A 27,782-nucleotide genomic window follows, 5' to 3' on the forward strand; every position below is an offset into this window, starting at 1 on the left:
ATAATAACCATTGCATTTACATTTAATTTTGATTTTTTTGGTGATTTCCCTTAACTATAGTTTTTCCTCTTTTCTTATCTTAGTAGTTTGCTTGATTTTATTTTCCCCCCCACTAGTACATATTTTTAAGAGACTACACTCACATTTTTGACACTTATAATTAACAAGCTGAAAACCTTAATTATAATCTCCATTTCCTTCTGCAAACAAAGGAATGTACGTGGATTTTTTTTTCTAAAAGTTCCCATACCCCATTCTATGTTATTTATCTAGAATTTTAGCTTTCCAAGATTTATTTTTATTTTTAGCAAAATTTGCATAAGTATGACATTTGTTATATATGTGTATACACATATACATGCACATATACATACACTGCACACATCAAGCGTGCAACTGTCAGTATAATTGACAAAATTATACTATTTCCTTTATTTCTTCAAACAGATTTTAAAATTTCATATCTTTTTTGTAATGCAAGCTTCTTTAGGTATTGATTCTCCGTTCTGTCATACTTGGCTTCTTTTCCTCATTAATTGATGTAGTTTGTAACTTCTGATGGTCCTCTCACATTTACTGAGTTGCCTTCCATGGAAGTCCTGGGTTCTGACCACTGCATGTTTATTTCTGAGGTGGCTCTACGGATAGGCACTGTGACGTGAGAACCTGTATTTCCTCATAGTAATGGCTCCTGGCTTTCCTTTCTCCTGTGTGACACTATTTCTAATCAAGGTCCTACAGCAGAGAAGTTTACAGCTTACCCAGCCCAGCCCAGCCTGACACATTTTCTTGTCCCTATTTCAGAGCCTGTATGGCACTGCATAGCTCCACAGACAAAGCCTGGGGCTCCATCTCTCTCAGCAGCTAAAATGCTGGCCTCTCACTCTCAAGGTTTGCTTCCCTTCTGATATTCCCTGGGCTCCCGGATTTCCCTGTGGCTTGCTGCTCTTGCTCTTATTTGTGGCACCTGGGGATCTCCCTCAAATTCACCTGTGCATGAAACTTGTACTTGCATGTGTAGGGGATGCATATGGCAGTGTAAGGGATGATAGGGTGAGAATGTTTTCCATCAATTCAGTGTATTTTCTAGAAGTATGCTAAATAATTTTTTATGGGTTTTACTTTTTTATTTTTAATTGTGGTAAAATACACATTAACATAAAACAGCATTTAAAAAAATTTTTTAATGTTTATTTATTTTTGGGAGAGAAAGAGACAGAGCATGAGCGGGGGAGGGATAGAGGGACGGGGGACACAGAATCTGAAGCAGGCTCCAGGCTCCGAGCTGTCAGCATACAGCCTGATAAGGGGTTCGAACTCAGTAACCGCGAGATCATGACCCAAGTGGAAGTCGGATGCTTAACTGACTGAGCCACCCAGATGCCCCAAAAACTTAGCATCTTAATTTGCCATTTAAAATTTTAACCATTTTATTTATTTATTCATTTATTAAAATTTTTTTAGCATTTATTTATTTTGAGGGAGAGGCAGAGTACGAGCAGGGAGGGACAGAGAAGCAGGCTCCAGGCTCCGAGCTGTCAGCACAGAGCCTGATAAGGGGCTTGAACTCACGAACTGTGAGATCATGACCTGAGCCAAAGTCGGACACTTAACCAACTAAGCCATGCACGTGCTCCAAATTGTAACCATTTTAAATGGTACGGTTTAGTAGTGTTAAGTATATTCATCTTGATGTATGAAGCAATCTCCAAAACCCCTTTCATTTTGCAAAACTGAAAGCCCACACCCATTAAACGACAACACACTATTCACCACTTCCCCCTGCCTGTGCCAATGACCATTCTTCTTTCTGTTGACTACTCTGGGTACCACATATTAGTGGAGCCATATGTATTTTTGTGACTGGCTCATTTCACTTATCTTATGACTTCAAGATTCATCCATGTTGTACTATGTGCCATAATTTCCTTAAGTGAATGATACATCATTGAATGTATAGGCCACATTTTCTTTTTCCATGCATCTGTCACCTGTCACTTGCATTGCTTCCATCTTTGGCTTTTATGAATAATTCTTCCATGAACATAGGCATTCATATATTTCTTTAGGACCTTTCCTTCAATTCATTTCGATGTATATTCATAAATGGAATTGTCAGATGATATATAATTCTCTTTTTTAAAATTTCGTGAAACCACTGCACTGTTTTCCATAGTGGCTGCACCAATTTATATTTCCATCAACAGTGTACCAGTTTCCAATTTCTCCACATCCTCCACAACAATGTTTTTGATAGTGGCCACCCTAATGGGTATAAAATAGTATCTATTATAGTTTTGATTTGCATTGTCTTAATGATTAGTGATGTTGAGCAGTTTTTTATGTGCCTATTGGCCAATTATGTATCTTCTTTAGACAACTAATTAAATAAAAACTTTCTATTGAAATTTAACAACATAGATATTAGAAAAGCATGCCAGCTGACTTAAAGTTTTATTTCCAACTAATTTTTTTAAGTTATTTATTTTGAGAGAGAGAGAGAGAGAGAGAGAGAGAGAGAAAGCACAAGCCAGGGAGGGGCAGAGAAATTAGGAGAGAGACAATCTCAAGCAGGCTCAGTGCCATCAGTGCAGAGCCTGATGTGGGACTCGAACTCATGAACCATGAGATCACGACCTGAGCCGAATCTGAGAGTCGGACACTTAACCAACTGAGCTACCCAGGCACCCCTACAGCTTATTATAGTTGATTATATAGGCAAATGGTTTTTGTTATTTTGAGACAATTCTGAGTTCACCAAAATCATCATACTATCTCCATCATGAGTGGTATTACTATTCCAGCTGGTGTCTGTTCAGGAAATAGCTACAGTTAGAGATCGGGATATACGGCTCTGAATTTCCCCAATTCTTGACCCCAAAATATCTATAAGCAGTATATCTCGGATGCAAATACAAGACAATGGTAGACTTTGCCCTGAGAATTCTACCCCAAAGCACTGTATAAAAGATATCAACCAACAAAAATATAATGAATGTCATTTACCTATAAATGGAAAATATGTTGCAGGAATTTTTCAAGGTAACTGCCTTTTTCCTAGCACAGATTGAAGCAGCCAATCACAGTGGCTAAGCTAGAAGAGGCCTGTCACTCAACACAGAGAAGAGTGAGAAAGCCTGTTCTTTTTTTTGAAGGGGAGTGGCAGAGAGTTTGAGATCATTCTAAGAATATTCTACAAACCTAAAAGTTCTCTGTACACACTGTTTAACTATTTGTATTTTTCCCTACGTATAATCTGTGCCTTGCTTTTCTCTAGTAGTGAGTGCAATCAAGGAATAATGGTCTAAATATATAAATAACACGTAAGAATAAGTTAACATAAAAGAAATAATATACATTTCTATTAAGAAACAATCTGTTATGTGCAAATAGTGAGAACAAAACTACTCTTTTGAGGCCTCTGATCTCAAGACCTTCTACTGAGGACAGGAGAAATGCTTAATTTTAGTGCTCCTTTATCATTAGTATACATTTCTAATATGTTTTAAAGTTAATTCTGCAAAGTACAGGAAATGACATAGATAAATTTCATGACATATTCATAATTTTAGACAAGCAAACTTTGTTTTTGTCTATTGAAAAAAGAATCATAAGGGTTAAAACTGTGAAGTATTACATCCAGAAATATTTAATCAATTAACTCACTAATGAAGCTTGGCTGATGAAAATTATACACTGGGTATTTTTAAAAGAAGCTCTTTTCAAGCTCTGATTTTAAGTAATAATTGCATTTCTTTTACATATTTATTTGTAATTAGTATATTTAAAATGTGGTCTGGATTTTGAGTCAAATACTGTATAATTTACTTCTTCTTTGAAGTAATTCCCTAATAAAATGATTAATGACAACAGCATTATGATTAATAATGATACATTATACTTTACAGCTTTGAGGAGCTACAAGTACTTTACAGATTTCATTGCCTTCTTCAGTTCTATGAGGCAGACAGGAAAAGAGCATATTATTCTTTTTATGGGAATTTAGAACATATAAGAAGTTAAAGCCATATCAAAGAATATTTACGTATTTTCTGCATGCATAGATATATGTATTAGTTCATAAATGTGGGGAATATTTGTTCTATACAAATATTTCATTTATGTGCCTACCACAATGTAATCTGTCAAAAAGAGAAAGGTTTATAGCTTTCTAGACTGATTACATGCCAATGACTGCCAACTTTTATCATTACATTGCTTAATTTCACTAAACTCCAGGAAAGTACTCAAAGAAAACAGCAGTTCCATGAAAGAATTTAAAGTGATATTTATGTTGACTTCAAAATTCTCTTTTTTTTTTTTTTTAAAGAAAAATTTTTTTTTTTTTAACGTTTATTTTTGAGACAGAGAGAGACAGAGCATGAACAGGGGAGGGTCAGAGAGAGGGAGACACAGAATCTGAAACAGGCTCCAGGCTCTGAGCTGTCAGCACAGAGCCTGACACGGGACTTGAACTCATGGACCACGAGATCATGACCTGAGCTGAAGTCGCTCAAAATTCTCTTTTACTTAAGTTTCAGAGTTTGAAAATTACTGGTGCAGTTAAACAATGTGCAGTGGGAGAAATCGCCTTGGAATATGTAGGAACATTTGTCTCAAGAGACAAACTCCTACAGCTTAGGACAGAGTTGGGTCTGGAATCCGGATTTCCTGGAGTCTAGGCTTGAGTGCTTTCTACTTTAAGTTTGTGTAACATACAACTGCAGTGTTTCATGCCCTTCTTTCACCAGTATACACTGGAAAGTAATACTGTTATGAAAATCAGTTTAAAAGATTGTTTAAAAGACTAGTTTAAAAGAACTGCAGTCATTGAAGTCACTGATTATAAACATACACATTCTGTAAGTTTAAAAAATAAGACTTGCCTCAGTTGGTTAAGCGTCTGACTCTGGCTCTGGTCTTGATCTCAGCGGTTTGTGAGTTCAAGCCCCACATTGGGCTCTGTGTTGTCAGTGCAGAGCCTGCTTGGGATTCCCCTCCCCTCCCCTGCCCCCCATCCCCTGTCTCCTTCTCTCTCTACCTCTCAGTCACTCACTCTCTCTCTCTCAAAACAAATACATAAAACTAAAAAAAAGAAAAAGTCTGTTAAAAAATAAAAATAAATACAAGTAAGAATTGTTCCTGGGTGCCCAGAAGGTTCAGTTGGTTGAGCATCCAACTCTTGATTTTGGTTTAGGTCATGATGTCACAGTTCATGAGATCCAGCCCTGCATATGTTTCTGTGCCGACAGCACAGAGCTTGCTTGGAATTCTCTCTCTCCCTTTCTCTCTGCCCCTCCCTTGCTCATGCTCTCTCTCTTCTCAAAATAAATAAATAAATAAAATAAAAATAAATAAATAAACAACAACAACAAAAATAAGACCTATTCCTTTGCTGGGTAAAATCTTATTATTTTAGTGTACTCCCAATAGTTTATTTTTGCTTGTATCCCTTGCCTGAGGAGACATAGCCATAAATAGTGCTAAGGCTCGTATCAGATTACTGCCTATGTTTTCTTCTAGGAATTTTATGATTTTAGGTCTCACATTTAGGAGATGTCTAATCCATTATAAGTTTATTTTTGTGTATGGAGTATGAAAGTGATCCAGTTTCATTCTTTTGCCTACAGCTTTCAAGCTTTCCCAACACTATTTGTTGAAGAGACTCTATCCCCATTGTATATTCCTGCCTCCTTTGTCATAGATTAATTGACCAGAAAAACGTGGATTTATTTCCAGACTTTCTGTTCTGTTCCAATGATCTATCTGTGTATTTCTGTGCCAGGACCAGCTTTGTCGAAATCTGGGATTGTGATACCTCCAGCTATGTTCTTTTTTCTAAAGATTTCTTTGACTATTTGAAGTCTTTTTTCATTCCATACAAATTTTAGGATTATTTGTTCCAGTTCTGTGAAAAATGCAATTGGTATTTTGATAGGGATTGCAATGAATCTACAGATTGCTTTGGGTAGTATAGACATTTTAATGATATTAATTCTTTCAATCCATGAGCATGGTATAACTTTCTATTTTGTCTATGCCATCTTTGATTTCTTTCACCATTGTCTCTCAGTTTTCGGAGTACGGGTCTTTCATCTGCTTGGTAAAATTTATTTTGAGGCTTTTGTTCTTTGGGGGCAACTGAATATAGAATTGTTTTCTTCTTTTTCTGCTGCTTTGTTATTAGGGTATAAAAATGCATATCAATTTTACATCCTACAACTTTACTGAATTCATTTTTCAGTTTTAATAGTTACTTGGTGGAATCTTTATAGTATCATGTCATCTGCAAATAGTGTCAGTTTTCTTCCTTACCAAGTTGGATGCCTTTTCTTTTTCTCATCTGATTACTTTAATTTGGATTTCTAGTACTGTGTTGAGTAAAAGTGGTGAGAGTGGACATTTTTGTCTTGTTCCTGAAGCTTTCAGTTTTCCACCACTGAGTATGATGTCAGCTCTGGGTTTTTCATATATGGACTTTATTAGTTTGAGGTATGCTCCTTCTAAACCCACTTTGTGTAAAGTTTTTTTTTATCATGAACAAACATATTTTGTCAAATGCTTTTCCACATCTACTGAAATAATCATATGGTTTTTGTCCTTCCTCTTTTTAATGTGATATATCACAATGAATGGTTTATGAGTATTAAGCCACACTTGCATCCCTGAGATAAAAGCTTTTGCATAGCAAAGGAAACCACCGACAAAACAAAAAGCCAACCTAGTGAATGGGAGCAGATATCTACAAGTGATATATATCTGATAAAGGGGTTAACATCCAAGATATATAAAGAATTTATAAAACTCAATACTCAAAAACCAATCTGATGTAAAAAAAAAATGGGCACAATATCAAAACAGACATTTTTCCAGAGAAGACATACAGATGACCAAGAGACACATGAAAAGATGCTCGACGTCAATAATCATCAGGGGAATGAAATCAAAACACAATGAGATAGCACCTCACACCTGTCAGATTGGCTAGAATCAAAAAGACAAGATCTAACAAGTGTTCACAAAGATGTGGAGAAAAGGGAACCTTCGTGCACTGTTGGTGGGAATGCAAATTGGCGCGGCCCACTATGAAAAACATGGAGTTTCCTCAAAAAATTAAAAATAGAACTACCAGGTGATCCAGTTATTCCTCTGAGGTATTTACCCGGAGAAAATAAAAACACAAATTTCAAAAGATATATGCGCCCCTATGTTTACTGCAGCACTATTTACAATAGTTTAGATATGAAAGCAACCCAAGTGTCCAACAACAGGTTAATGGATGAAGATGTGGCATATATACACAATGGCATATTACTCAAATATTGAAAAAAAATGAGATCTTGCATCTGTAACAACAAGAGTGGCCCTCGTGGGAATCAGACTAGGTGAAGTAAGTCAGATGAAGAAACACAAATACCATTTGATTTCATTTATATGTAGAATCTAAAAACCAAACAAATGAAAAAAACTAACAAAAATACAGACTCTTAAATACAGAGAACAAACTGGTGGTTGCCTGAGGGGAGTTTGGTTGGAGGGGATGAATGAAATGTGAAAGGGATTAAAAGGTATAAACTTCCAGTTATAAAATAAATAAGTCACAAAGATGAAATGTATAGCATAGGGAATATAGTAATAAAAAGGTTTCATTCTGAAAGCTTATTTCATGTTCTTATGGTATATAATAAATGACATACCTGCCCCATGCTGCCTCATTTGTAGATGCTTTATTAACTGGAACACAGGAAGAGTCAATGACAGTTGATCTGTTCATCTTGTAGCAAAAACCACAGTCTGGATCCAACATACATTCATTACAGTAACTGTAAAATAAAATGAAAAAGCTTGAAATACTGTGAGAATTACCAAAATGTGACAAATAGCATGTTAGAGACAATCGGTATTCTTCTAAATTTTTGACTGTACTTTGCAGGAAGCTTGGGGCCATGTGACTCGTCTTAGCCACGGCAAAGTGACGTGTGCTGAGGCTCGTGAGAGCTGGCAAGTCTCCTCCATCTGTCCCTCCCCTGGCTGCAGCAACTTTGGAAGCCACTTAGAGGTGGAGGAAGCTTGGATCTGAGACACTGGGTGTAAAAGAACTCCAACTGTCCCTCAGGAAATAAACTTTTGCTTTTCTAAGCCACTGAAATTTGTTGCCAAAGCATCATGGACTGGCCCAATTTGACCCAGCTGATTGGTTCCAAAATGTACCAAAGCATTTATTTCTCGTCTCTATTATGTACCATATCTTTTAAAAATGGAAAATATATTTCCCAATATATATACTGAAATAGAAAATAAAAAGAGTGAAAACAATATAAAGGAAAAAGTTTAAAAAACACCACACGAATAATGGTCCCTTGTTAATGTCTTGGTAGATGTCTGTACTTTTAACAAACCTACACTGAATATCAAGTGTGTGTTATGCTTAACTTAAAATAAGCTGGTATAGGAATAAAAGGCTAACTTTTCTCTAAGTTAATTACATCTACTGGTTGCATCACTGAGCCATAATCAATTAATCACTGCTCACCTAACAGCAGTATCCTAACTGCAGAAAATCCTAAAGAGGCAAAATCCTTTAGAGGGGAAGATTTTCCAACCCAAGTCTGCAAAGTACTTGTAAATGTGTTTTCTTGCTGTCAAACTCGTTTGCCAGACAATTCTGGAGTATGTCCTGCGTGGCAGGCACACACAGGCACTGGAGACACTCAGATGAATAAAACAAAGTCCCTGCTCCTTGGTAAATAAAAGGCAAGGACAGGAACAGATAGACAAATAAATAATGGCAGTGTAATAGAAATTAGTGTGAATGACTCTCAGGACTGAATCCTGTTCATTTGTCTGTTAAGCACTGGAGATAATGTGAGAGGAGATATTTGAGGTAGATCATAAAAGAAATTTACTAGGCAAAGAAGTAGAGAGAAGAGCATTTAAGAGGACTGCTTATTTTACAATTAAAGATCAGTCAGTACAGACTTTTTTACCGTGTATGAGTAATTATACTACTGGGTGCCGGGTAAGAACTACGGCAAGTTATTCAGAAAAGATGTGAATTCTCAAAATCAAAATACTTCTTTGACTAATTAAGCTAAATGGAAAAACAACAGCATTGTTTAAAAACAAGATTATCATTTCAGCCTCCTTCTGTAAACTTTTCAGTTTGCAAACAGCCATCCCTAATTTTAAATGAGATTTCAGACTCCTTCAGGCATAGCTTGGAAGTACTGAAGATTTGGTTCTAGGATACTGATGAAAAAGTTTGAAATATCTTGAGAATTACCAAAATGCGACAAATACAAAGGGAGCAAATGCTGCTGGAAAAATAGTGCCGACAGACCTGCTTAATGTGGGCTTGCCACAAAACTTCAATTTGTAAAAAACACAATATTCTGCGAAATGCAATAAAGCAAAAACTCATGAAAGTAAGCTATGCCAGTACTAAAAGCAAGGAAAAAAAAGGCCTTTCAAAGCCCACTGAAAGGTCAACATAACTTTAGGAAGGTGATGCAGCACTATAAATATAAAAGTGTCCACACTTGTGATAGACTAAACAGAACAACAGGTAGCATTCGAAGTACTCTGGGCTTCTGGCCTTCATAGCTAGAAGGCTGATTACGAAAGGATGGTAATTCCTACTAGTATTTGGTTGGTTGATTCCACCCAGGTAAAGTAGAATCTAACAACCCTGATTGTTCCAATGGCTTTAAATGATAGTTATTTGGGAAAGGTCAACTCATCCAATTGTAGAGAAATGACTCTACTTTATTTCTTTAAACATAATTCCTGTAACAGGCCAAAGAAAGTAATGATAAAGGTTAACAGTTACCAAAAACTTATTACATGTGCATGTCAGACATAGAAGATGTTCACTCATGACACTTTACCTCCTCCATCTGACTCACCATTCAAGCTTCTGACCCTGACCACAACCTACTGTTCTTCCAGCTTGCTGATAAATGATTCTCGCTCTGCCATGGTGATTCATTCAGTACAAGTATTTTCCACTTATGTGCCAGCCACTATTCTGAGGGCTGAGGCACATTAGTAAACAAAACAGATTCCCTACCCTTGAGCTGGTTTGCCTATGTGATCTCCAGTTAATTGACCCCTCTACTTGCTCCCTATTCATTAGCTTTTTACTTTTAGGTCCATCCTTCTCTAGCTTATTGACCATCCTAATTTTCCCTGCCCATTTATCTTTCCATCTCGCCTGGCTAAGCAACATCCTAAATTTCCCTGCCCATATCTTTCTATCTCCGCTGACAAGGAAAAATCCTGGCCATATATGAGTGCGAACATTTGCCTTTTCTGTGCCTTCCCCAGTATACTCAAGTGCAGCTGAGCGCATCACACAACAGGGTAGATCAGTAGTTCCTCTCTAATACACTGCTGCCAGCCTCAAAAGGATCCTCAATGGCCTGACATTCTTAATAATTCCCTCTAGTCAATTCCATCCATACAAGGACTTTTTCAACCATACGACACAAGGAGTATTCTTCAAATCTCCAAAGCTCTATGCCTTTTTGTCACTTCATATCCAGCTTCACAAAGAAAACAGATGAAAATGGTAAAGATGGGAACTTTATACACTTACAGCAAACACAGAAACCATCCTACTTTCCCTCTGCTGCCATTACAGAGAAATTGTTTTTCTCCTCTATCTGGGCTTTATTTCTATTCCATCTCCTTAGCCCATTTCAGACCCTTTTGATTACTGTTCCTTTTTCTTACACGTCTACTGTCTTAAGATGGAAGATTAGCTTTTTGATTTGACAGCTTTCTTCTTTCTTAATGTAGGAAGTTATAGCTATGAATTTCATTCTGAACACTGCATCCCATATTTGGTATGTTTGGTCTTCATTTTCATTCATTTCAAAGAATTTTCTAATGTCCCTTGTGACTTCTTTGACCCACCAGATTAAGAAGTATTATTTAATTTTCACATCTTGGTGAATTCCCCAAATTTCTTTCTGTTAGTGATTTCTAATTTCTTTTAAAATTGTTTTAATGTTTATTTTTTGAGACAGACTGTAAGTAGGGAAGGGGTAGACAGAGAGGGAGACACAAAATCTGAGGCCGGCTCCAGGCTCTGGGCTGTTAGCACAGAACCTGACATGGGGCTCAAACCCACGAACTGTGAGATCATGACCTGAGCCAAAGTTGGATGCTCAACCGACTGAGCCATTCATGCACCCCTCCAATTTCACTCCAATGCTAATGGAAAATATACTCAGTATGATTTCATATTTTTAAAATTTATTGAGGCTTGTTTTCTGGCCTGGCATGTGATCTATCCTGGAGAACGTTCCTTGTGCACTTAAGGAGTGTATATTCTGTTGGTAGTGGAGTTTTCTCTAAATGTCTGTTCAATCTGGATGGTTTGTAGTCAATAAACTAATCTTGAAGCACCTTAGCCCCCTGTTTTCTAACAGTATGCACTTCTACTTAACTCTGCCCACATACTGGAAATTGTCATAATCTAGAGGTCAGCAAACTACAGTCCTTGAGACAAATGAGACCACTACCACCACCTGTTTTTGCAAATAAAGTTTTACTAGAACACAGCCATGCCCATTTGTTTGCTTACTGTCTATGATGGCTCTAAAGCTTCAACAGCAGAGCCAAGAATCCATGTGGCCTGCAAAGCCACAAATATTTACTATCTGACCCTTTATAGGAAGTTTGCTGATCCCTGATCTGGAACACATACTCTGACCCCACATGCATATTTCTCATTCCTTTCCTTAAAGATCTCACTTTCTTACTCTAAGACAACTGCTTTGCTACCTCAGAGACCTTCTACACTCCCTTCTTTCTGATCTTTCACTCACTCCATGGCTTTTTGTTCCCATCTGTCAAAACTTTCATGGTGAATCTTGTTGCCACTCTCACCAGACCCTCCAAATCTTTGTATTTTGGTCCTTCTATACATCGCTCTATACACTTTAATGTTTGGCACTTTCCAGCCGTCTTTGTTCTTTTCCTTCTATATCTAGGTTGTTCCATACTGATGGGAGAATTAACACATCCAGGCACACTGATAAAAGTACACATTCATAGTATTCAGCCAACCACAGCTGGATCCTCACTGCTACCAGGGAACTTTTACCTGTCAGTCAGTGCCTTTCCCCACTTCCACAACTGATGCCCCAAACACCAACTCTCCTGACCCCAAACCTATCCCCCCCACACCCCCCACATCTCTTAGAAGATGGCTGAGAAACATAACAGAAACACATGGGGGAGGGGAAGGAAAAAAAAAAAAAAAAAAAAAGAGGTTAGAGTGGGAGAGAGCCAAAGCATAAGAGACTGTTAAAAACTGAGAACAAATTGAGGGTTGATGGGGGGTGGGAGGGAGGGCAGGGTGGGTGATGGGTATTGAGGAGGGCACCTTTTGGGATGAGCACTGGGTGTTGTATGGAAACCAATTTGACAGTAAATTTCATATATTAAAAAAAAAAAAATAAATAAATAAATAAATAAATAAAAAAAAAAAGAAGATGGCCTTGCCTGGCTTGAAGTGAAAACTGACGGGATGAGACAGGAACATTCTCAGCTTTAAATCCAGACATAACAAAGATCTCGACAGCCAGGTCTATCTTCACCTCTTTTCTTCCAGGCTCTGCAAAAGGTCATCCCTCCACCAGGGTTTTTCATCTCGATCTCTTCACCAGCATGAACACCCTGTTCCATTGGTTATTTTCTTCTCTTTCTACTTTCCAACCTCTTCTAGAATACACCACAGTTAATGTGCAGCCCTTCCCTTGTTGAGAAAAACTCGAGAAGCTGTCCTCTCTACTCTCCATACTTGTCCTCCATACTGGTTCATGTGGGTCAATCAGGGAAAAGAGGCCAAATATTAAACAGTATTCCATTTCCTTGCCACGACAGACAGTCATCTGGACTTAGAGACACTCAGGCTTCCAGAAGCAAGATAAAATTCCCTACCACTCCCTCATTCTTGACCTGCATTTTTTTCATCATATAGGCTATTTTATGGCAAAAAATTCTCCCAAATGTAACAATATTTCTATCTTTAACATGACATTTAGAAGGTGACATGAAACTTTAAATATCCTGAGGAATCTGCTAATTGACCTTTTAGAGAGCATGTATCATAACTGTGGCTCTAACAAATGGCATGAAAAGAGAATAACATCTATTTTTTAATTCACAATTTATTCTGTAAGGCTTTCCTGAACATGACCTGATGAATTTACGTCATGTTTTATACATATAAAAGCTGAGAACTTAAATATATTGGTGCTAGATCCATGCTCCTAAGAATACTCTAAACACAGATGAAAACATTTTTGTGTGAAAAGCAAACTGGAAAATTAGGCCCCACTTATCTTCTTTCACACTATGGACTGGAGTGAGTCCTAAATTCTGGACTTCAAGTTTTCCATCTCAAGAGCATATGATCTCTAAGAAACTACCCAGCTGCAAGATTCTACATGAAAGAAAATGAAATACATATATGCTAACTCTTAATTCACACAAACTTTAACAGTTTAAAACAGATCACAATGCTGTGACATCTAACAAATATTTACTCTTGCATGCTGATTTCAAGGACAAGAATTGTAAGTGTGCCCTACTTTAAGATGCTCTAGGGGCGCCTGGGTGGCTTGGTCGGTTAAGCGGCTGACTTCGGCTCAGGTCATCATCTGGCGGTCTTTGAGTTCGAGCCCCGCATCAGGCTCTGTGCTGACTACTCAGAGCCTGGGGCCTGTTTCAGATTCTGTGTCTCCCTCTCTCTCTGCCCCTCCCCTGTTCATGCTCTGTCTCTCTCTGTCTCAAAAATAAATAAACGTTAAAAAAAAATTAAAAAAAAAAGATGCTCTAGATTTACAAGAGAAATGAACTAAGAAGGTATTTGCAAAAGGACTGTGCTTTATAAAAGGAATTGCCAAATGAATTAAACAAAATGGGGATTCCTCCCTACTGATACACACTATTTTACAAATCAATATGTAGTACAGTTGATGAAGAGATGGCCCACTTCCGTGCACTGTGCACATCTCCATCATAGAACTCCAATGTTCTTTACCGACTGGTTTACAAATAGACTGTGAAGACTGTATCCCAAGGGAAAAAAGACCATGTTATTATCAACTCTTATCTGCTACACCCCATTGTAGGCTGGTTCCTCAATACATGTATATTGAATAAATCAGCATGACAACTCTATAAATCAAGGCATTACTGTAGGTTCATTAGCCTGTTCTGGCCATTTATGGAGAATAATTTGGGGAGGGGTGGGTGGAGTGAAGTGAATATCTGAGTCATGATGAGAATGAAATAAAAAGAAGGTAAACCTAATTGCTAGAGGATACCTTAAGCTGAGCTCGGCTTTTAAACTGCCAGAGGCTAAAGCTGACATTTGCAAACATTCAGGCCACAACCCAAATGAAATTGGTTAGTAAATTTGATAACTCACTTTCAGAAACACCAGCTAGAAGGGCTAATTTCCTTGAAGCCTAAAGAGCCACAGTAAGAGAGGGCCCTCTTTTATTTTATTTTTATTATTTTTTTAATATGAAATTTATTGTCAAATTGGTTTCCATACAACACCCAGTGCTCATCCCAACAGGTGCTGAGAGGGCCCTCTTTTAAATCACATCCTGCAAAATTTCTTAATAGGACATTATGATATTTGGAGACAATGTGTGGTAAATAAACGTGCCTAGAATTCATGCTATTGTTCTTGGCTGTGGATACTTTCACCTGGGGAAGTTATACGATGGCCAATGATGTTCTTCTTCTAGAAACTGCTAGGGGAACTGAATGCAGAGCATATTAGACATTCCAACAACACATGGGAAAATATATAATCTAGATAATAATTACAATTGGAACCAAACAGTTCATTACTTGATAGTTGAAGAGAAGAAAGATTTACGCTTGCAATCTCTGACGTTTTTAGAAAGGGAGAAAAATAAGTGTTCACTTATTTAGAACAAAACTGGTTCTGAAACTTTAAAATGTTTCCAATTAAAGTAAAAAAAAAAAAGAGCAGGATAAAAGCTTAGTGTCTAAAGGAGAGAAAGGATGGCCTATTTTCATTTAATCAAGTGTTTACATGTTTCATATGGCGCCAGGGTCTCAACCAAAGGTGCCCTTTCCTCTCTCCTCAGCAAATCTTTAAAAAATTGATTTGGGTTAATTCAGAACATTTTTAGTTTCTACTCTGTGAAGTCAAGTGTGAACTCAGCCCTCTAGAGAATGGTCCATTTGTTTTTAAGTATGTGTCATTAAGCCCAATGAGATGGAGCATTAAGAACAGTGTTTGGTCTTAAAATGCCTCTCGCTGGCGTGGCCTAACTTTCAGACAATCGGCGATGGCAACTGCAGCTGTTACGGTAATCTGCTGGTACAGGCCCACTTCCACTCTCTGTGGGAAACTGTGTTCATTCGCTTGCTCCTCGTGCATGAATTTAACACCCTACTTTGTGCACTAATGTCACTATGTGCCCCATGACAACTACTCTAGACTTTCCCTACCATCCCCTTCTCACTGTTTACTGCCCTGCTGCTTTCAGCAGGTAACTTGGAACCAAATTGACCAGAGACTACCCTAACTGGGAGGTGAGGGGACAACAACCTGCCTTGCTTGTAGCCCTCTGCACGACTGGGTTTCCCCATGAACACTACAAAGAGAACTCTAGGACACCTGCCTTCTTTCTTGGCCACAGTGTGGATGTCAGGTGACCCCTCTGTCTTATTTGGACTGTGTAAGTAGGGAACTTGTGTGAATGTGAAAAAAAAAAAAAAGTGCTGGAGGACTTAATAAGTAAATGGTTGTAAATGAATTTAAAAAAGCTGGGGACCTACTGGCACTGACTTCATGAGGCAAGTCATGCCTCACCACTCCACTAAAGCTGCTCTCAGAGAGACTGCCAGTGGTCGTCTTGTTGTTAATTCTGGGTGCTTTTCTAGTATTAATTTATTGTTCTGTGGTAAAATTTACCAAAAATGTTTCCCTTTTTCCTGGCATTTCCTTATCCCTTGACACTACTCCCTTTATGTTTCCTCCTTTTCCCAGACTGGTGGTCCTTAGTCTTTTCTTTCTCCTCTTGGTCCTTTCTCCTTTGTTTCTGTTCTTGGCAATGGTCCTTCATCACTCCACACTTTTGTGGGGAAGCATCACCCTATGTGACCTTTACTATCGCTGATATGCAAAGACTCTGTGACCTGTTTCTCCAGTTTGTAGCCAGACCCATACTTCCAAATGCCCAATTTTCTGCATGCTTCATAAGTACATCAAACTGAACACACCTAGAGTTTAATCTCTGGGTTTCCTGTCAAACCTAGTGTTCTTTTGTGTCTCACAATTAAAAACCTGAGTGTGATCCAGAACACCCACATTTAAGTAGCCACAAGTCCCTCAAGTCTGTCCTCCAAGTGTGTGTAGTTCCTACACCCTCCATCCTTACCACCTCTCATCTGAACTCTTCTGACAGTCTTCTAACACGTCCTCCTGCCCCCAGCCAAGTTCCACTCCATCTTCTCTACTGTCTGAAATCTCACCTAATCAGATCTCTCCCCTATTTAAATGCTGCAATAGCTTCCCACTGTCTGTACAATGAAGATCAAACTCCTTACTGTGGCACGTTCTACCCCTTCTGATCATGGCAACCTTTTCTTGCTATTTCTCCCCACGTGCCATGGGCCAGTCCACAAGAAATGCAGGGTCAGAGTAGGACATGCTCTTATGCTTTTCCCATATTATCGTCTCTGTCTAGACTGTTACTTTCCACCTTCATTTTCCTACACACAGGCATCAAGATTCACATTCGGCATCATGTGTCAGAAGATAACAAAAGCCTACTATCGTTACTTCCCATCTCATTATATGTCTAAGGGTTTATAATGTGTTTTCCTTCCTCTACTGCACTGTGACCTACTCAAGGTAGAGATTTTTTTCTGGTACATCTTTTATTCCTAGTGATTTCCATGTTACCTGATACATAAGGGTTCAAGAAATACTTGCTGAATAAGTAAAGTGAAGAATGAGTGTCACTTATATTGACAGCAGATTTAGTGGTTCTCTCTGTAGTTCTATTAGAGAAGTTATACCTTATTCCCCATATCTTGAGCCACAAGGTCACAGGATTGAGCCTTGCATCAAGCTATGAATTGTTCCTTAGAATTCATGGCTTTATGATCAAATCCATACACAAATGGACTTTGGAACACAGTCATATTTCCAAATGTCTGGAACACAGTCTGATTTCTTATCTCTTCCCTTAGAAACTGAGCCTAAGAATATAATAGATTCCTGAGCTAGATGTAAAAAAAATGATTCACAGCAGTAAGGCCTGCAGATTAAAAGCAGTCACAGGCTCTGGTTCTTCGATATACTATTAAATAGGGCAAATTCAGCCTATTTGTCAGAGTGGGTTTCATCCCTCGCTTCTTTCCTTCCTTTTTAACATTTACTGGTACTTCAGGCCCTACTTTCATGTGACTGTCTAATATTTTATGAATTTTTGGACTGGATTTCCCATCTTATCGCAGAAAAGTGCACAACAAACTCTCTAAAGGGGTGGTAAAAAGAAGAGAGCTCTATTTGCCAAGACTGTCACCTTCAATAGGGCTAAGTATTTTCCTATTCTACTATAGGAAACTTTGGTCAACATAGTTGAAAACACAAATCTCAACTGTAGCTTTGCGAATATAAAATGACATGTATATGCATGTTTGTAAATGTACATGTATTAGATAAATGTGTGTAGTATATGAAAAACCATACAAAGACATTTATATACAACTTTTTAAGTAAATACATTGAGAGTAAAAACACAGTTTTTTTATGTTTTTTTTTTTTTTTGAGAGAGAGAGAGAGCAAGTGGGGGAGGGGCAGAGAGAAAGGGAGACACAGAATCTGAAGCAGGCTCCAGGCCCTAACCTCTCAGCACAGAGCCTGATGTGGGGCTTGAACCGCTAACTGCGAGATCATGACTTGAGCCGAAGTTGGACCCTCAACCAACTGAGCCACCCCGGTGCCCCCACAGTTTTATTTTGTATTTTATTTATCATCACCGCCATTTGAAAACTCTTTTTATATAAGCCTTATTTTATGTCTTTGTGATCATATTTGTATAAGCACTGATGGGTCCCTAAAAAGTTGTGTAATACACACTCCTACTGCAATATACATTTCACTAGTCACACTTACCTGATGGGAGCTGCTGATTTCTGCATTGTGCTCCTAACACTACCTGTTTTACTTATTAAGAACTTGCTGATATTTCAAGGCATATGGTGGGTAGAGGGCTCCTCGTTAACCTTGCAATTTGGATCATAGTGACAACTACAAGAGCACTAAACTGAGGGATAATTTCTTTTATTTTATTTATTTATTTATTTTTTAATTTTTAAATTTTTTTAACGTTTATTTATTTTTGAGACAGAGAGAGACAGGGCATGAACGGGGGAGGGTCAGAGAGAGGGAGACACAGAATCTGAAACAGGCTCCAGGCTCCGAGCTGTCAGCACAGAGCCCGACGTGGGGCTCGAACTCACTGACCGTGAGATCATGACCTGAGCTGAAGTCGGCCGCTCAACCGACTGAGCCACCCAGGCGCCCCAGGGATAATTTCTTTTAATTAGCATTGTACTATTTCTATTTGTTATTAAAACATTTTTTTAGACAGAGAGCACATGATTCGGGGATAGGGAAAGAGGGAGAGAAAGAAGGAGGGAGGGAAGGGGTGGTAAAAGGAGAAAGGGAGGGAAGGGGGAGGGAAAGGAGAGAGGGAGGGGTGAGGGGGAGAGAGAGAAAGAGAGAAAGAGAGAGAGAGAGAGAGAGAAAGAGAAAGAGAGAGAGAGAGAGAGAGAGAGAGAGAGAGAGAGAAATCTCAAGCAAGCCCTTTGTTCAGCACAGAGCCTGATGTAGGCTAAATCCCATGACCTTGGGCTCATGACCTGAGCCCAAATCAGGAATTGGATGCTCAACAGACTGAGCCACCCAGGTGCCCAGCATTGTACTATTTTTAAATATAATAGTAAAATTCTTAATTCTGAGCACCTCAAAAATACCTTTCCAGCCATAGAAACCATGGTCATACATATTCTCTCTTCTGAAACTTTTTAGAATTAGAAAATGAAAATTTATTTAAAAAAAAATTTTTAACGTTTATTTATTTTTGAGACAGAGAGACAGAGCATGAACGGGGGAGGGTCAGAGAGAGGGAGACACAGAATCTGAAGCAGGCTCCAGGCTCTGAGCTGTCAGCACAGAGCCCGACGTGGGGCTCAAACTCACAAACCACGAGATCATGACCTGAGCCGAAGTCAACTGCTCAACCGACTGAGCCACCCAGGCGCCCCAGAAAAATGAAAATTTAAAAGCAAGTAAAGGCATCCCTTTTGGAAGATATAACATTCCTTGATTTCTCTTTCTGCTATTTCATTATTGGTGTATAGAAATGCAACAGATTTCTGTACATTGATTTTATATCCTGTACTCAAACAATCTACACATTTATTTATTTTAAATGTTTATTTATTTTTGAGAGAGAGAGAGAGAGAGACAGAATTCGAGTGGTTAGGGGCAGAGATAGAGGGAGACACAGAATCTGAAGCAGGCTCCAGGCTCCGAGCTGTAAGCACAGAGCCCATGTGAGATCATGACCTGAGCTTAAGTCGGACGCTTAACTGACTGAGCCACCCAAGTGCCCCACAATATACACATTTAATGCAATCCCTATCAAAATACCACCAGCATTTCACAGAGCTAGAACAATTTTAAAATTTGTATGGAACCCCAAAAAACCCTGAATAACCAAAGTAATCTTTAAAAAGAAAAGCAAAGCTGGAGGCATCACAATCCTGGACGTCAAGCTATATTACAAAGCTGTAGTCATCAAGACAGTATGCTACTAACACAAAAAATAGACATGTAGATCAACATAACAGGGGAAACACAGAAATGGACCCACAACACTATGGTCAACTAATCTTTGACAATGCAAGAAAGAATATCCAATGGAAAAAAGTCTCTTCAACAAAAGTGTTGGGAAGACTGGATAGCAATGTGCAGAAGAATGAAACTGGACCCTTTCTTACACCATACACACAAATAAGTACAAAATGGATAAAAGACCTAAACTGAGACAGGAAACCATAAAAATCCTGGAACAGAACACAGGCAGCAACCTCTTTAACACTGGCTATAGCAACTTCTTACCAGACATGTTTCTGCAGGCAAGGGAAATAAAAGTAAAAATGAACTACTGGGAGGTCATTAAGATAAAAGCTTCTGCACAGTGAAGGAACAGTCAACAAAACTAAAAGGCAACCTTCAGAATGGGAAGAGATATCTGCAAATGACATATGTGATAAAGGATTAGCATCCAAAAGCTAGAAAGAACATATCAAACTTATCACCCAAAAAACAAATAATCCAGTGAAGAAATGGGCACAAGACAGAAATAGGCATTTTTCTAAAGAAATTCAGATGGCTAACAGACACATGAAAAGATGTTCAACATCACTCATCATCAGGGAAATACAAATCAAAACTACAATGAGATATCACCTCACACCTGTCAGAATGGATAAAATTAACAACAGAAGAAACAACAGATGTTGGTGAGGATGAGGAGAAAGGGGAACCCTCTTACACTGTTGGTGGGAATGCAAACTGGTGCAGCTGCTCTGGAAAACAGTATGGAGGTCCCTCAAAAAGTTAAAAATAGAACTACCCTATGACCCAGGAATTGTACAACTAGGTATTTATCCAATGAATATAAAACTACTGATTCAAAAGGTCACATGCACCCTGATGTTTATAACTGCATTATCAACAGCAGACAAATTATGGAAAGAGCCCAAATGTCTACCAACTGATGAATGGATAAAGAAGATGTGGTGTGTGTGTGTGCGTGTCTGTGTGTACATGTATATGTATGTACATATATGTACTAACACATATATGTATATACATGCACACACACACACAATGGAATATTACTCAGCCATCACAAAGAATGAAATCTTACCATTTGCAACAACATGGAGCTAGAGTGTATTATGTTAAGTGCAATGAGTCAGAGGATTCTGACCATAGGATTTCACTCAAATGAGGAACTTAATACAACAGATGAACATAGGGGAAAGAAAAAAAAAGGAGGAGGTAAACTATAAAAAACGCTCTTAACTATAGAGAACTAAGGATTGCTGGAGGGGAGTGGGTGGGGGGATGGGCTAAATGGGTGATGGGTATTAAGGGGGGTACTTGACATGAAGAGCACTGGGTGTTATATGTAAGTGATGAGTCATTAATTCTACTCCTGAAACAAATATTATACTATATGTTAACTAACTAGAATTTAAATAAAAACTTGAAACATAAAAAAAAGACAATTTGTAACATACAAAAACTATTGAATTGTACAATTTAAATGAGTTAATTGTATGGTATGTAAATTACATCTCAATAAAGTTGGTTTAAAAAAAACTTAAAAGGGGCGTCTGGGTGCTCAGTTGGTTGAGTGCCTGACTTCAGCTCAGGTCATGATCTTTTGGTCTGTGGGTTCAAGCCCCATGTTGGGCTCTGTGCTGACAGTTAGCACCTGGAGCCTCCTTTGGATTCTGTGTCTCCTTCTCTCTCTGCCCCCACCCCTCCACTCTCGGTCTCTCTCTCAAAAATAAACATTAAGAAAAATTAAAAAAAACTTAAAAAATAGAAGAAATAACATTCTTTTGTTTAACATATAAAATATACATTAAGTACTCAAAAAAGCAAGGTATCTGTTACTGAGAGATTTTATATTCAGTATCCATGAAGACCAAACACTTGTATAAACACATGTGGATTCTGTCATGTACCCAGTTTTCGGTGGTGTTTCAAGTGCACTACGGTTCCCCCTGGTCTGTGGTTTCACATGCTGCGGTTTCAATTACCTGCCATCAATCATGGCCTGGAAACAGATGATCCTCCTTCTGATGTATGGTCAGAAGCTCAACAGTAGCCTAATGCTGTATCACAATGCCAATGGCATTCACCTCATGCTGTCTCATCACACAGGCATTTCATGTTATATCATCACAAGAAGGGGAAGTATGGTGCAATAAGGTATTTTGAGAGAAACACCACATTCATGTAACTTTTATTACAATGTACTGTTATAACTGTTCTGTTTTATTATCAGTAATTGTTCATCTCTTACTGTGCTGTCTATATAAGAAAATAGACATAGTACACATAGAATACAGTACTATCTGCAGTTTCAGCTACCCTCTGTGGGTCTTGGAACACATCTACAGTGGAAAGGGGGAGACTAATGAACCGAGATAGGCATGGGAGGTATAAACTCAGTTCTGGGTGTGAGTCTGATGGATTTTGGAAATTACATTCTTTCTTCATTTGACAGGTTAAAATGAAGGAAAACTTTACTTATTTTCTTATGTAGTTAATTTTTCCTTGAAATATTATGGGGAGACTTCATCAAAATAAGCTTTAGAAATACCTCTCAGAACAATGGAATTGAAAGGCTATGCTAATTGTTCTTTTTTCTTTTCTTTTAAATAAAATATGGTTAGCATACAATATTCTATTATCCTGAGATAGATTCCACTTCACTTGATGAATATGATCCTTTTAAATGTTATTTTAAAATCTGATTTGCTAATATTTTGTTAAGGATTTTTACATCTATGTTTATGGGTAACACTGGCCCATAGTTTGTTTTGTTTTGTAGTGTGTCTGCTTTGGTATCACCATAATACTGGTTTCAAAAAATGAGTTTGGAAGTGTTCCTTCCTCTTCAATTTTTTTGGAATGACTTGAGGACGACAGGTATTCACTATTAAAAAAAATTTTTTAACACTTATTTTTTATTGAGAGACAGAGCATGAGCATGGGAGGGTTCTGTTTTGGTGCATTGGTGTGTTCATGTTTTCTATGTTTTCATGATTGAATCTTGCAAGATTGTATATTTTTACAAATTTACCCATTTCTTTGAGGTTGTCTAATTTGTTGGTATATAATTGTTTATAAATTATTAGGATTCTTTGCATTTCTGTGGCATTAGTTGCAATTTCTCCTCTTTGATTTCTGATTTTATTTATTTAAACCTTCTCTTTTTTTCTTGAGGAGTATGGATAAAGGTTTATTGATTTTGTTTATCTTTTCAAAGAATCAGTGCTTAGTTTTGTTGATCTTTTGTTTGTTGTTTTTTAAAGTTTCTATTTTATTTATTTCTACTCTGATCTTTATTTCCTTCCTTCTACTAACTTTGGGCTTTGTTATTTCCAGTTCATTTAGGTGTAAAGTTAGATTGTTTATTGGGAATTTTTCTACTACCCTATGATCCAGTAATTGCACTGCTGGGTATTTACCAAAAAAATACAAAAACAATAACTCAAAGGGATACACACCCCCCTTATGTTTACTATAGCATTGTTTACAATCACCAAATTATGGAAGCAGCTCAAGTGTCCCTTGATTGATGAATGAATAAAGAAGAGGTGGTATGTATGTGTGTACACACGTACACACACACACACACACACACACACACACAGTGGAATATTACTCAGCCATAAAAAGAATGAAATCTTGTCATTTGCAACAACACAGATGGAGCTAGATAGTATAATGCTAAGTGAAATAAGTCAGAAAAGACAAATACCATATGATTTCACTCATATGTGGAATTTAAGAAACGAACAGGGGAAAAGACAGACAGGAAGAGAGAGAGACAAAACTAGAGAACTCTTGGTTATCACAGGGGAGGTAGGTGGGATAGGTGATGGGGATTAAAGAGTACACTTATGATGATGAGCACTGAGTAATGTATAGAATTTTTGAATCACTATATTGTACACCTGAAATTAATAAAGGACTATATGTTAATACTAGAATTAAAAAAATAGAAAAAAAAAAAAGGTTGTGCATTCTGCAGGTTTTAGATGAAATGTTCTGTATATATCTATTAAGTCCATTTGGTCTATGTGTTGTTTAAACCCAATGTTTCCTTACTGAGTTTGTCTGCATTATCTATCCATTGATGTAAGTGGGGTATTACAGTCCCCTACTATTACTGTATTATTATCAATTTCTCCCTTTGTGTCTATTTGTTTTATATATTTAGGTGTTCCTATGTTTGCTGCATAAATATTGACAAATGTTAAATCTTCTCAGAATAATCCTTTTATTATGTACTGTCCTTCTTTGTCTTTTGTTACAAAGTCTGTTTTGTCTAATATGAATATTGCTACTTCAGCTTTCTTTTCATTTCCATTTGCATGGAATATCTTTTTCCATCCGTTCATTTTCAGTCTATGTCTTTGGATCTGAAGTGAGTCTCTTGTAGGCAGCATTTAAATATATTTTGTTTGGGGGGGTTGTTTGTTTTTAAATCCATTCAGCCACCCTATGTCTTTTGATTGGAGGATTTAGTCCATTTACATTTAAAGTAATTCCTGATATTGCGATTTTGTTACTTGTTTTCTTGTTGTTTTTGTAGTTCTTCTCTTTTCCTTTCTTCTCATCTTGCACTCTGCCCCCCCCCCCTTTTATTGTTATGTTTGGACTGTCTTCTCTTTATTTTTTGTGTATCTAATGCAGGTTTTGGTTTGCTGTTACCATGAGATTCATATACACTAACATATATATTCAAGTCTATTTTAGGCTGATAGTTGTGCAGGTTCTAAAAGCACTTCACTGCAGGGCACGTGGCTGGCTCAGTTCGTAGTGCATCCAACTCTTGATCTCAGGGTCGTGAGTTGAGTTCAAGCCATGGAGCCTACTTAAAAAAATAAATAAATAAAAGCACTACACTTTTACTCTCCCCTACCACATTTTATATTTTTGATGTCATATTTTACACCTTTTATTTTGTGTATCCATCATTTATTTATTGCAGTTACAGCTGATATTTCTATTTTTGTCTTTTAACCTTAACTCTAGCTTAAGAGGCTAATCCACTGCTTTTACTATATATTTGCCTTCACCAGTGAGATTTATTTCTTGAATATATTTTCTTATTTCTAGTTATGGCCTTTTCTCTTGCACTTAAAGAAGGCTCTTTAACATTTCTCCTAAGGCTGGTTTAGTGGTCATAAGCTCCTCTAGATTTTGCTTGTCTGGAAAGCTCTTTTATCTCTCCTTCAATTCTGAATGATAACCTTACTGGCAGAATATTCTTGTTTATAAGTTTTTCCTTTCATCACTTTAAATATATCCTGCTACTTCCTCTGGCTTATAAAGTTCCTGCTGAAAACCCAGTTGATAACTTACGGGGTTTTCCTTCATATGTGACTATTTGTTTTTCTTTTGCTGCCATTAAGATTCTCCATTTTTAACTTTTGCCATTAAAAATTTTTTTTTAATGTTTTATTTATTTTTGAGACAGAGAGAGACAGAGCATGAACAGGGGAGGGGCAGAGAGAGAGGGAGACACAGAATCTGAAGCAGGCTCCAGGCTCTGAGCTGTCAGCACAGAGCCCGACATGGGGCTTGAACTCACGGACCGTGAGATCATAACCTGAGCCGAAGTCAGCCACTTAACCGACTGAGCCACCCAAGCGCCCCAACTTTTGCCATTTTAAATGTTATTTATTTATTTTGAGAGAGAGATAAGGTGAGGAAGGGCAGAGGGGGAGGAAGAGAGACAGAATCCCAAGCAGGCTCCATTGCTTGCAGTAGAGAAGCCCAAGGTGGGGCCCGAACTCACCAGCAGTGAGATCATGACCTGAGCCAAAATCAAGTCAGACGCTTAACCAATTGAGCCCCCCAGGCACCCCTAACTTTTGCCATTTTAATTGTATGTCTTGGTGGATCTCTTTGAGTTCAACTTGTTTGGGAACCTCTGGGCTTCCTGAACGTGGATTTCTATTTCCTTTTCAGGTTAGGGAAGTTCTCAGCCACTATTTCTTCACATGAGTTTTCTTCCCCTTTCTCTCTCTTCTCCTCTGGGACACCTATAATATGAATGTTAGTATGCTAGATGTTGCCCCAAAGGCCCTTTAACCTATCTTACTTTTAAAAATTCTTTTTTCTTTGTCCTGTTTTGAATGGGTGATTTCCACTACTCTGTTTTCCGGATTGTTGATCCATTCTTCTCTAACATTTCATCTGCTGGTGATTCATTCATAGTGATTCAGAAGTTCCCATTCGGCTTTTCCATTCTTTTCCTAAGCTTGGTGAGCATCTTTGTGACCATTACTTTGAACTCTTTATCAGGTAAGTTACTTATTTCTATTTCATTAGGGTCCCCCTGCCATCCCACCCTCACCCCTATAGGGGGTTTTACCTTGTTCTTTTGTTTGGAACACATTACTATCTCCTCATTTTGTTTGACTTTCTGTGTTTTTATGAGGCAGAACAGTTACCTCTCCCAGTATTGAAAAAGGACTGGTATAGAAATGATACCTGCATAGACTGTGTGTAGTTTGGAAGCTTTGGCAAGCTGCTGGAGCTCAAGTGGGCAAGGGCTAAGGATCTTGGGGCATACCTTTCTGGGATTGCCTTGATGGGAGACAAGGGGAATGAGAATGGGGTAGGGTATCCTGGTATGAACTTTGAAAGGGCTGCCTTGGTGAGACAGTGGGGGCTGGAGTACGTGGGTCCTGAAGTGTGCCATATTGGGGCCACCTTGGTGGGATGGCTGGATCAAGTGTAGGCCAGGGGGCCTGCCAAAGTATACTATCTGGCACTGCCTTGGCAGGATGACTGGAGCTGGTGTGGGCTAGGGGTCTGGGATGCCATTTTAAATGTTATTTATTTACTTTGAGAGAGAGAGAGGGTGAGGAGGGGCAGAGGGGAGGAAGAGAAAGAGAATCTCAAGCAGGCTCCATTGCTTGCAGAGGAGAAGCCCAAGGTGGGGCCCAAGGGGAAGTCCTAGCAGGTCAGCTAGAGGGCCTGGACCCTTCTCCTGCATGCTCTTCAAGTTGGAAGGGAAATACAAAAATGGCTCTCACCAGCAATTCTGACCCTAGAGAGAGTTCTAGCACTTCCCCACCCATTTGGTGAATGCTCTACAGTTAGTACATGGATTTTCTTCACTTATAGTCTAGTTGCCTTTTAAATCACTGTTTGTGTTTTTCTTTGCTATGCCCCAGAGTGATTAAATCTGCACATGGGCCACTCAGTGATATCCCTCCCTGCTACAGTTTGCAGTGTTGGGGGTATGGTTCCTGTTGTTACTCTGTCTCCATCTCTACAACCTTCTCTGTAAGGTCCCTCTATCGTTTGTTGTGCAGAAGCTGATCGATCAGCCCTTAGTTCTTCAAGAGAAATTGCTCTACATGTAGGTGTGGATTTGGTGTTTCCATGCGAGGAGGTGAATTGAGGGTCTTCCTAACTTCCTCCAATGATGCGGGTTTTTCATATGCAGTTATGTAAATTTGTGACTTTTAAAATCAAAAAGACAAATTAATCCAACACACCTGATAAGTAGTTACAAATGATCTATAGATTACAAGTTTGGAAAAGGGAAATCAATTTTTATTCTGAACCTATTAACTTTCACTATTTTAAGTATAACAAACTGAAATTTCAGTATACAGTATCTGCATTCTTTGTGAATGCATGATCACACTGGCTTTAATATATTTTCTTTTTGCGAACACAAAAAATAGGTTGTTTTATCGTAAGCGCTTAATTTTTTTTAAACTATCTGTGCAAACACTTCTTAAAACTGCCTCTCTTTTGTTGTCCCATATTTGTTCATTTGTTTGCTTTGATAATTGATGGTTCTGTTTTTAAGTACTACCCAAGTATCTCCTTATGCACTAAAAAACATAGTGACGTCTGTTTTGCT

At 38.1% G+C, this 27,782-nt stretch overlaps 1 protein-coding gene across 5 annotated transcripts in view; it reads right to left on the reverse strand.

Moving 5' to 3' along the window:
* SLC2A13 (solute carrier family 2 member 13) overlaps positions 1-27,782 on the reverse strand; it is a 276,180-nt gene that overhangs the window by 87,383 nt on the left and 161,015 nt on the right. For all 5 annotated transcript variants that reach the window (XM_049625289.1, XM_049625288.1, XM_049625287.1 and 2 more), the window contains one exon: positions 7,698-7,823. In XM_049625289.1, coding sequence (XP_049481246.1) covers positions 7,698-7,823 — 126 coding nt within the window. The remainder of the gene's footprint in view (positions 1-7,697; positions 7,824-27,782) is intronic.

The sequence above is a fragment of the Panthera uncia genome, chromosome B4, assembly GCF_023721935.1.
Source record: "Panthera uncia isolate 11264 chromosome B4, Puncia_PCG_1.0, whole genome shotgun sequence".
NCBI classification, from domain to species: Eukaryota; Metazoa; Chordata; class Mammalia; order Carnivora; family Felidae; genus Panthera; species Panthera uncia.